The sequence below is a fragment of the Buceros rhinoceros genome, unplaced genomic scaffold (genome assembly GCF_000710305.1).
Source record: "Buceros rhinoceros silvestris isolate BGI_N320 unplaced genomic scaffold, ASM71030v1 scaffold832, whole genome shotgun sequence".
Taxonomy (NCBI): Eukaryota; Metazoa; Chordata; class Aves; order Bucerotiformes; family Bucerotidae; genus Buceros; species Buceros rhinoceros.
The window spans coordinates 48,202-60,166 of NW_010400432.1; the positions used below are offsets into that span (position 1 = coordinate 48,202).

The 11,965-nt window shown below is 37.9% G+C and overlaps 1 protein-coding gene across 1 annotated transcript in view; it reads right to left on the minus strand.

Annotated features, from left to right (window-relative positions):
* TECPR2 (tectonin beta-propeller repeat containing 2) overlaps window positions 1-10,581 on the minus strand; it is a 38,819-nt gene extending 28,238 nt beyond the window's left edge. The window contains exons 1-9 of the mRNA XM_010131831.1: window positions 10,363-10,581; window positions 10,125-10,253; window positions 9,572-9,703; window positions 8,488-8,645; window positions 7,064-7,376; window positions 6,136-6,268; window positions 4,328-4,771; window positions 2,704-3,698; window positions 869-1,052 (exon numbers count right to left, since the gene is read on the minus strand). Coding sequence (XP_010130133.1) covers window positions 869-1,052; window positions 2,704-3,698; window positions 4,328-4,771; window positions 6,136-6,268; window positions 7,064-7,376; window positions 8,488-8,645; window positions 9,572-9,703; window positions 10,125-10,253; window positions 10,363-10,581 — 2,707 coding nt within the window. The remainder of the gene's footprint in view (window positions 1-868; window positions 1,053-2,703; window positions 3,699-4,327; window positions 4,772-6,135; window positions 6,269-7,063; window positions 7,377-8,487; window positions 8,646-9,571; window positions 9,704-10,124; window positions 10,254-10,362) is intronic.
* Window positions 10,582-11,965: the final 1,384 nt, after the last annotated feature.

Here is an 11,965-nt window from a genome sequence, read left to right on the forward strand (position 1 = left end):
CTTTTAGAGATGACGGGGGAAGGAAAGCAAGGGCAAGGCAGGAGACTGAGTAAAGAAAATGTCTGAGAAACTTCTATTTTCACACCAGTTCTGGAACAATCTGAAAGACCAAAACTGACTCAAGTTTATAACCAAAAAACCTGTTTAATTTTAATTCAACAAAATTCTCATCCCCACTACCCAGAACAAATTCACATGCAAATGCACCAAAATTTACTAAATGTACTAAAATTTAGTACAAAAAAAATTTATAAACAATAAACCAAGCCATACTCAAAACCAATTCTACATTTACAAGAAAAACAATTTTAAATCTGGTAATCATAAGCAGTTCTGTATCAAAAAACAAGGATTTGTATAGACAAGGAACCTTCATCTCCACCTAGCACTGAACTGCTGCTTCTGAAGTTCACTTTAAGCAGGCAGATGCATGATGAGAACTTCCCAAAATGCAATGTGAAGCTGTCAGAAAGACAGCCACTGAAAGTAGAACATGGTATGCAGAGGAAGTGAAAACAGTTATATGACCCAGTGTGACCTCTTATTAAAAAAAACAAACAACCAAAAAAACAAACCAAAACCACCACACAAAAACCCGAACGCGCACACACACACACACTACTTTTATATGAAATAACAGCCAAACAATGAAGTTTTGGTTAGTACTGTATTAAAAAGGTCCGTAAACTGCCTGCGTGGAAATTCCATATGCACTGAACTGCATATGCGATCTCAGAAGAATGACAAGTTTCACCTAATTAAATAAACAAGCCATTGTTAAAAAAACAAGAAAGCAAAGCAAAGCGAAGGCCGAAGTCTGTGCAAGGTCCCCATGTCGACGGTTTCAGGGAAGCAGAAGCCAACCGACCTGAGGGGGAAACTGCCACCTGCTGGACTCCATCCTCGAACTTCTGCCAGCGCAGGCCGGCGGCGGGCAGGGCGCTGCAGAAGAGGCTGCCGCGGTAGTCCAGGCACCAGATGTACTTCTCCGAGACGGCCAGGCTCAGGATGCCGTAACCGGGGCCGGAGTAGCCCATCCAGCTCTCTGCAAACTGAAACACCGCGCCGTCAGAACAGTGTCAGGCGCCTTCAAACCGTGCAAGACAACGACTGCATCAGCACAGCAGCTCCCACGTTTTGATTTTAAAAAGCTAGACTTAACGTTCTTAAGTACTGTAATCAATGAACAAATTTGTCTTGTGTAAAGTAAAACTACATCTGTCAGTGTTCTCCAGGATAGTGCGTACTGAGAAATAAGACTGCTAGAAGAAAAGTTTCAGCAAAACACCAAACAAAAGAAGCTCTCCACACTGTCATCTACCCCCAAAAATGAAAGAACATAAAGTAAATGGCAGATGCAAAAGGGAATAGGCCAGAATATTATTTACTGTCTATGAAGCGATAAGCAAAGGGAACGAGATAGCGGGAGTGCAGAGACAGCTAAATATCCAACTCCACCTCTCCGAGTGGTGCAGGAGCCGTATGCATTGCAGAAATCTGGGTTACAGACTGCTGTCCTGAATTTTGATGGCTGACATGAGGTGAACCCAAGCACTGCACAAATGAGCTATGATATAAGCACCTTTGGAGCTTTACTAAACATTCCAGAGTGTAAGAACATCACAAGCTGAAATGGAGTCTGCTACACTTTGGGCTGCAGTTGTTACTAGACAGGACACCTGTCTAGTATATATATAGTGTGTGTGTATATACACGTAGAATCAGACTCAAGGAGAAAAGACAGCGCAGAAAGAACCGTGCCTCGACTCTTCCACCCAAGGAGACCTTCCGGTGTGCTCTTTGCAACCGGTCTTTCCTATCCCGCATCGGCCTTTTCAGCCATCAGCACGCTTGCAGTAAGCGTGGGGAAAGCCCTTCCCAAATCTTCGTTCGCGAAGCCAAGCCATGATAATGATGGTGTGTATATATATATATATTAACTCAACCTTTTTCAACAAGTATTTGGTTGACCTCAATACAATAGATTTAAAAGAATAAAGAGATTTAAAAAGAAACAAAACCCCCACAGAACTGTATTTAATTCTTAAGACTTCTAAACTAAAACTAAAGTTTCTAAGCTAAAACTCCCAGTGATTTTTGCAATTTTACAGATCTTACAATTAATTTTAGTACTTCTTTTCTATAGGCTATATGAGAATTACTATTTCTTGACATGTTCACCCACAAAATAACAATGAAGGAGAGAGGGATAACAGAAAAGAGGAAAAATTACGACATTTTAAGTAATACTGCTGTCTAGAGCACAAAGACAGACTAATCCTTATTTTGAATATTTACAGGTAAAATGATCCTTAATCAGGGGCCGGCCATGTGAGATAATCAGCATTAACTCCCCATGAAGTCAGTTGAAGTTGGGAACGTCATCATGCAGAATATGGGCTACTCCAGACCTGAACGAGGAGCAGCCTTTGAGCATTACTTGGTTTTAGCGTTCACTCTTTAATGGATGGGTTTATGACAGCATTTTTGTTGAGCTGGGAATAAACATAGCCAGTGCAGCTTCACACTGCAAGCACACATCAACCATTCTGTGGATACACCGTATTTCTTAAGAGTTACGACACATAATGCTGCCGGCCTTTATGATCTGTTTACTCAAATCAAGCAAGAAAAAAATCGGTTTCCTAAAGAAGTAAAGGAAATGCTGCAATTCTGTATTTTAACTAAATTGAAAACATATACCTGGTCAGATTTTAACAGCGCCATTTCATCTAGGCTTATCTTGGCTGCATCCTGGGAACCAGGCCCAGCACCAACTTCAGGCATGCTGGTCTCCGAGGATGAATATGGTAATCCATGTCCATAAATATCCTCTTCATCACTTGAGGCAGATTTCTCAGTCTTACTTTCATGAGTGTCTGTTACCCATTCAGCAGTGCTGGTACCACATTTAGCTTTGATTGCACTTTCAAAATTCCATCCAGAAATGGAAGTGTTATCTGAATAAACATCGTTAGGGATGTCAAAGTGGAGCACAGAAGAATCTGAGAGAGCGCTGTGTATTAGAGAGAGCTGCTGGTCACCTTCCCTACCAGTTTCATCACTTTCCTTTAATGACAGTGATGTCTGAACACCAAGTGCACCGTCACATTCCAGAAACATTTGGTCTGTAAGGTCTGGCTCTTCGAAAGATTTTTCAGTATCCTGCAGCTTCATTTTATCTAAATTTTCATCTATTTTACACAATGTAGGAAAATCCTGCTCCTCCTCTCGGCTCAACTTTCCAAGACAGCATTCACCGTTTGCAGAAACCACACTACCATTACATTCACCATCAACACTGCTTGTCAAGTCTTCTGCGAGGATTGGAGGAGAGTCAGATGTCAAAGTATCTATAACAGTTGAAGTACCCATACCACTGTCACTGTTCGGAAGGTTCTGTAAATCAACCATATCTCCATTTTCTTCATTAATTAGTACAGTTGCAGACTCAGGAGACTGTAGGACACTGAAAGTTTCTGAACCGTTATCTTCTTGCAAGACTGTATGGGACTCCACACTGAACATGCTTTCCTGATCTGGAGATCCAGTACTCAAATGATCAATGCTGCCGCTCATTAGGCTGGAAGTCATGGAAAAGGAGTCTGCATTCAAGGAATGTGGACTATCACCAGAAAGCTGACGCTCATAAATCGGTGTACCTTCCAGAGAGCTGTGGTTTTTCCTGGCCCCACTTTCTGTTCTCACAAAACAAAATGAGAAAAATAATATTAATAAAATCTATTAAATTTCAATGCGAAGAGATTAAAATATTGTTATCATTGGGGAAAGAATAGAGTTAAATCTGAACTTCAACATACTGATTTCCTTCAACGTGGACACTAAATGATACATATAAAGCCCAAAAAGTCTTAATAGCAAAATATTTTAAAGTTGTAACACCAATATAGTAAACAATTGAATAATCACTCACACTATTTTAACAAACTAAAAAGCACAGCTAAGAAAAACACTGTCAAATATCTTAAATAGAATGAATAGACATTACACAATTACAACATAAAACTGGAAGCAGAGTCCACTGTGTGTTACCATCAATCCACACATTGGAACCTGAAGCATGTTTACATAAAGCAAAACAGAAGAATAAAACAAATAGATCTAAAAAGACTGAATGCATTTATCACTCTCAAAACAGACTTTCATGCTAGACATAAATGGCCCACCACAACTAGTCAAGTATCTCAAGAGCATGACCATGCAAAATAAACGAAGCATGTCAAACACACACACTCTCTTGTGTGAAACATCAGCAGTGACATGGTCTAATCACGAGCAGTGGCAGGGAAAGTTCTGCTAGACTTACCTTGTTTCTTCTTTTTTTTCTTTTTCACTTTAATTGGCTTTACAATGAGTTCTTGATCAAAATCTTCAGAGCTGATTGTGCTGAAGCGCTGTGAAGAAAGCTGACCTTCTCTCTGAGCTTCTGAAAGTTGTTCTGCACATATCATAAAGCTAGAGCCACTGTCCACGGAATTTACAGAACTGCTCCTGCTTCTTGATTCACTTACCACAGAGCAACCCCTTTTTCTTGTTTCATTGCTCAAGTCTCCCACTTTATCAAAACTTCTCTCCAATAGCGTTGGAGTTTCCAGATCATCTTTCGCTAAGTAAGAGTCATTTTTATCCCCAGTAAGGGAAGGGGAAGTGACCATTTTTTTATCTGTTTCCACTGAAGGGCTAGATGATAATGGGGTCAACAATTTGGGACTCGTATCTGTTAAAGGATTTGGCAATTTTGCATTCACATCTGAAACAGACCAAAAGAAAAATAAAAAGTATAAATACTAGTGCATCAAGTGAGTAGGGGCATAGTTCTTGTACAGCATTGAAGTAAAAAAGGCTTTATGCAATGGACAAATATCCTAAGTTCACAACATTTCAAATATCTACATATGTACACACACAATGTAAACTTTGTGTAAATAAATCTATACGAAACCATTTCAGTAAAATCAGTCTCCCAAAGCCTGTATCAAATTTCTATTAGCAAAATTCTATATTTATGTTTATGTAAGAAGAAAGTACAGGTCTTTAGTCTGCAAGAACAACTGTATCACACACTGAAGTGCCACCCTGTATCTTCAATTTCTTCATCCAAACACACAGTATCTTGAAAAAAATCAAGGAAAAATTACCAGATAAACCACTGTGGTAACTAGAAGAAAATATACTTCAAGAAGGCTCCTTTCAAATTATACTTGGAGGTTAAGATTAAAATAATAAAGTCTTCCTAGAAGTTCTTGAGTAAAGAAGTGCTTAAATGACTAAAGCTATCATTAACATGCAATAAGAAAGTTAAGTTCTCTAGCAGTCAGTAAGACTCCGTAACACACTTACAAGCATTTTGCCAGTAGAAAGCTAAGACGGAGTATTTTAAATGTAACTCATCCTTCTGTGAGTGAAACACGCTGGATAATGGGGTTTACACCCTTTATGACTGAGAAATCAGCAGCACCATCATTAAGGAAGTACTATCAATCCCTTTTAGAGAGTTCTAGTAACATAGATGCTGAACTGGGATGGCAACAAGTAAGAAAACGAACTCTCAAATTATTTTTTTAATTTTAGTACGTATTCTTGTCAGTTTTGCCAGTTCTTTCTTTTTCATTGCTGAGAAGGCAGAAATTTCCTCTGGAATTTCTGCGGTCACAGGTGGCACAGGAATCAACATACTCAGCTATCTCCAACCCAGACAGTTGGGACTGATTAGTAAAGAGAGAATCATGATCAGCATTCCAGATTGCTTCAGCATCACGGATTAGAACGTGGTCTCACATGCACAGATTAGAGATGCCTGGCTAGGATAATGCTGATCCACCCTCAAAAAAGGGAACCATAATTAATTTCTTAATGCTGCTGTTCTTACTGCGGCCAGAATAGAAGCTCAGATGAGCAGATAAATCAGATCTCTAAATATAATCTGCAGATATAGATAAGTAACCCTACAGAACCTGGTAGGTTTTTGTAATAACCTGAAGGTCTTTGTGTGGGGCTTTGTTTGTTTGGGGTTGTTGGGTTTTGGTGGGGTTTTCTTTTTTTAATATTAAAAAAAGGATGATTAGGAATCATGTTCCATAAGGTATATACTACAGTTTGCTAATCTATACAAACCTATTGATGACAGTCCTTCAGGTCTACTTGAAATTCTTATTATGTCTCTATCTCCCTTTAGGAGAAAAATCTCATTGTTGGTACAGGACACCGACACAATATCACCATATCCTTCCAAGCCACCAATCAAAGCCTATAAAGAACCAACACAGAAAGAAATAATTGGCATCATAACAACACTGTTCGGACAAGATGGTGCTCTTAGCAAAAGCGTTCACTGGAATTTAATCAACATAGTTACAGAACAAAGATTTTTATCTTATCAAAAAGCAAACAGAAAAAAGGAAGATGAAAGCGCCCTTTAATCATAACGTAGCTCATTTCTATACTAATTTTAATTCCATAGATCTATTCATTTTCTCTGGTCAAACTAGCAGCAACAATATAACAACGACTTAAAAAAAATATATACAATTTGGTGGCAGAAAAGAGCCACGGTACAAACGCGTTATACCTTTTTGACAAAAGATACTAGTTTGTATTCATTTTCATATGCACTTTTAAGAAGACAAAATAGCTAACAGTTCACTGTATACCAAATAAAATGTAATACTTGGTTTTTTGCAGACACCAAGAGCAGTAGAAGGGAAAGAATAAAGAATTTCAGGGACATTTTATAGGCCTAAAGCTTCTTTTTGCAGTAATTACTGGATTTTAGATTCATATATGCTTCAGACTTGATTATGATGTTAACACCTGGACTGAAAGCTTTAAATATATTTAATTTTTATATATAATATACCAAGCTAGTTTGCAAGTGTATCATTGCAATGACAACTTGAAGAGGAAGAGAATAAAGTAATCTTTGTTAGGTTTAAATATGAATTTAAATCATAGAAGTGTAATGGATAACCCAAAGTGAGCTTCATGGCATAGCATAAACAAATACAAGTAAGAAGCAAAACACGCAGCCACAAGATTTATCTACCTGATTCACAGTGTCTAGTAAGTAGATGCTGTATTCATTCCAGGTCAGCACCCATCCCTCTCGGAAAAAGCACGAAACTAGCCCAAGGTGTTTCTCTGGGGAGCTGTAACTTCCTCTGTCAGGCGGTTCCAAACGAGGATACAGTTCAAAAGTTTTTATTCCTCCAGCAAATACATCTTTCAATATGAACGTGGCCTGAACAGTTCCGTGAATATCAGACTTCCAGATACGAAGTCCAGGTCTGGCAGCAAATAGTGTCAGGTCACTCTGTTTACATAGGCCAGGTATAAAACACGCTCCAAATTTGCCAGTGCTAAAATGCAAAAGAATGTATTTCAAAAGCTATATGCTCACCTTAGAAGCAATTTTTAAAACCAATGGCACAAATTTACAACTGCAAATTATCAAAAATAAAAGTTTTGTGCTTTGATTAAAGTATTTATTCAAATGTCTGAAGCACAAATTCAGTTACAGGAAGACTAGAACCATGCTTCCTAATAAGAACAGTTTTCCCTCAGCTTTAGATGTCAGACACTACATCTATTAGGCATGTTACATGACTCCTCCTAATAAGCTTCATAGCCTTAATGGTACCCTTTGCCCACCTCAGCAAGATCCTACTATGCAGCCATCCTTCTCCCAGAATTAATAAAACAGAGGCACAACACTACAAACTATTGCTAAGAAACTGACAACCTCTACTTGTAAGAAGCAAGGAACAGACCTCAACTGTTAAAATCTTCATCTCTCTTCCATAAAAACATCACTACTATCACCTAAGAAACCCCCTCGTACATAAATAAGACAGTCCTTGGTAGTCCTCTTACTATTCATGTCCCTGAAAGTTACATTATAAACCTTCTTTGAAGAGTCAGTTTCCTCTACTTCCAGACAAGTCAGTCATGCTGCTCTAACAGTGGGTTCCCTCTTCCTTCATATCCAAGAAAGATTACACAATAGAAGATGCCAGAAGGTCGTACAAGAAGTTCATAGCCTTCAAATCAACTTTAAGTCCTTGCTACACATTCTCCCTTTTAATTTGTTTCAGTGCATACAAAAAATTGGGATGCTGGTTCACATCACACATTAGATGGACCTGATGGCAATGCTTGCTCAAGCTAAATCACAGTAAAACAAGAGGGACTGCAAAGGAAGTTTGGCAGTGATTTTGGTTTAGACAATGAGAAAACATCTTAAATATTTTTGCTTAATAGTGCCCTGAAAATATGATTGTAACATGTTTGTCACTATGTACTCTCTAAGTAGGTAGAATTGTCCTTTGATGCTTGAGCACCCATAGCTACTGTAACTAACTTTTTACAATGCATTGTATTAACCTCCCTGCCTAGGTCACTCTTTCTGTAATCCACTCTGAAAAGCTAGAATTAATAGATGTGCCTGCATCAAGATTTTATGAGGGTTACTTTTTTCTGGGCTGTGTTCCAACTTGCTTGACAGACTTCTCTTCTGTGTAAAAAAGTAGAGTCCGTTGTAAAGTAGAGACAAGCAGCACTTTCTGATTGTAATCCAACTGGACAATTGAAGATGGCTCTTCCAGTACAAGGCTGGAGTTGCAAATACCCTTTTAAAGATACATGCAATCAACAAGAGTCAACCATTCTGAAAATATAAGGTAATAACTAACACAGCAAAGAAATTAATAAGCCCAAGAAAAAGAAAACAAAGAAACAAACAAAAGCTTTTGAACTACTGTTGCACGAAGTTCACTTAATGAAGGAGTTAGATTGTGTGTACCACAGGGGCACAATGTGAAATTCAATTTCTCGGAATATTAGCTAATGCATTTCATTTGAAAGCAATAGAAACTCTAAGGCACATTATCTTCCTTTTTCTCCAGTGCCAGGTCACACGACTCTGAGACAATCATCTACAGACATTAAGCCTTTTTTTTTTCGTCAAACCAAATGAGGAACAGGCATAGGTAAATCAGGATGGCTGTTTAAACTTTTTTTCCATACAGAAATTAAAATTAGTACTTATTTTGTTGACGTCCCAGGTCTGAATTAATTAAGAAGACATTACAAAAATTCCATTTACTGGAAACATGCTAGTCACGGAGTAGAACCCAAACATCACTTTCATTCTCGACTCTAGTCCGAGATGCTGAACAATCCTAAAAAAGTACTTCATCAATATCATATATCAGTCAGCAATGGCACATCATTCAAAAGTACCCTTTCCAGACAAAAGAAAAAGCACTGGCTGAAAGCTAGAGGAAGATAGCACATCAGAAATGTGATAAAATGAGAAGGATCCCCTTTATATATATATATATAATTTTTTAGAAGAGGTAAAGCAGTTGTGAAGGATATCAAACGGCTTTCTTGCTGGGTGCGTGCACACTTGGCCAAGTGCACGCATACCAGTAAAGCAGTCCAACTAAATACATGATAATAAGCAATTAACTAACTGCTAAATATTTAAACACAGAGGCATTCTTTCAGAAAATTGTAATTGGGAATTAAGGTGTCTATAAGCAGGGCTCACCTGGTCTAGGTCTAGGGCAGAGTAGACAATCTTCCCTTTGTCATCTCCAGAGAATAATTTCATTCCATTAGGACTCCAAGCTAAAGCTGTAATGCTACTTTTGTGGATACCAGCAACGTCAAATCTCCGAAGCTGTGAAATCATACCAAAGCAACATAAGAATGAAGGGAAGAGAAAACACACACAAACCCTATTCAGTGATTTAAACTCCTAAGTCAGAGGTCAAGTATAAAAATGCAGGTCATTCTAAGTTTTATTTAGCACAAAAAACCTAAACAATCAATCAACAAAGCCATCATCAAATAGCTCGGTTGTTTGCTAAAAATGAGAAATTTCTCAAAAGCATTTTTATTAAATACGTATTTTGTAATGAAAAGCATGCTTTAGGAATTATTGCTTTTATAAGCTTAACATACGAACCCCAAAACATATTTGCAGATATTTCATCAGGCAAAATTACCTAGTTTTCACTATTACAAAGAATCACAACAACACCTTACTAGGAGTCGCCATACCGAACCTCACAAAAGTCTAGACAAATGCAAAGATCTACCTGTTTGTTTCTTCCAGGCAATGAAGACACAAGCTGAAAAACTGCAACCCGTCCCGAGGCTGTACCAACAGCAACCAGATCATCAAAACAACTCAACAGCTTTACAAAAGTAATAGATTCGCACTTCCCCTGTTGAAACAAACCATACATTAAACTCAGAAAGTCAATGAGTGACAAACAGCAGCTCAATTCTGAGCAACTCAGCTTCATCAGAAGAGACGAAAGTAAAAGTATTTACCTCAAAATTGTATTTTTTCATCTGGTTTAAATGTCTGCAGTAGAGATAAAGCATTCCAATGCTGCTCCCCACAGCAATGTAGTCTCCATTGGTATCAAGAGCTGTGAGGTATACCACGATAGAGCGAAAGCCTTTTTGGACCTTTGTAGGAATGGCATTGAGAAGATAATATAAGGGACAAAACTCCTTAAATGTAACTGGTGAAGCCACAGATGCCATAGCAAGCATTGGCACCAGCAATTTTAAGGCTGAAATAAACACATCTACTCAACCACATAAGGAAATCTGAAAGACAAAAGCAAAAGACACGGCATTAATTTCCTTGGAAAGCTGTTTATCAGAAAGCTACCATTTAGCAAGAAAAGATGAAGAAATTGTCAGGTTTCGTTTTGCATAAAGAAAAGCAAGTTAAACTGTTCTGGTGAATGCAAGTTATTCTTAGAAGAATCTTTTTCTTCATAAAATAAGCTTATTTCTTAGCTTCAGCCAATGTCTAAGGATATACGGTAACTACTAAATGTGGGATAGCCACCTTTTCTTGCAGCTGTGAGCTCGTCAAATTTGAGTTCAAATGCAGTATTTCTTCTCATCTGGCTAGCGAAAGAACAGTAAGGGCTCTGACACTGAACAATCCATGCAATATATTTCTTTATTTATCTGCAAACTCTACCCTCAGGTGTGCCTCAATGTGCTGAGAGCACACACTGCGAATACACCGTGTTAGAGTGGTGTAAGACCAAAGCATCAAACTAGTATCTATGTTCAACTCCTTAATGCCCTGCACCCCAAGAAAAACATGGTTGAAAAACAATGCAGTTAGAGCTACATCTGTTATATCATCAAATAACAACAAAAAAATAACAACAGTGTGAGAAGAGAGGGGCAATGCAAAAATGAAAGAAATTCCAGTTTGACAGACACAGGAAAAGAACCATATAGCAACTGAATTTAGAAAGATAAGGTACAAACAGGAAAAAGCACCATATGCCCATGTTTCCCTTTATGACTAAGGAAATAATTTCATGCCAATGAGCGACACACTAAATATACTCAGGGGACAATTCCGGTGTCTTTCTAAGAATAACAAAAATAAAGATTCTGTTTGCCTTCTTCAAGAAAAAAACATCACAGCTCTTCATAGTAATAATGTACTGGGATCTTCAGAAAAAGATTGTATGACCATGTACATTAAAATCTTTTAAAAAAATAATGAAACAGAGTAATTTTTCACATCATGGGGTAACAGTCTTGACAAGAACATTTTTCATCAGTAGCTACTCTCCTCATGGATGACTTTGGAACATGGAAAAGGAAAGAAACCATCATTTCTTGAATTTTATTTTGCCACGAGCAAGTCCGATTAGCAGTTGTTTAAGCCTGTAACATTGAAGATTTTTCTTAAGCTTCAGCAGAGTTACACTTCCTTAGAGAAATGAAAAACAGAAATATGACAACTGAAGTTAGAAAACCTTCTAAATGCTCAAAACTATTGAGCAAATATTCCTACTGCCATTTGTGTGACGTGTCCTATTGTGCCTAGTGCTTACTTCTGTAGGGACGGAAAACTATTTGTTGGCAGCTTCACATATTGCTTATGGTGTAT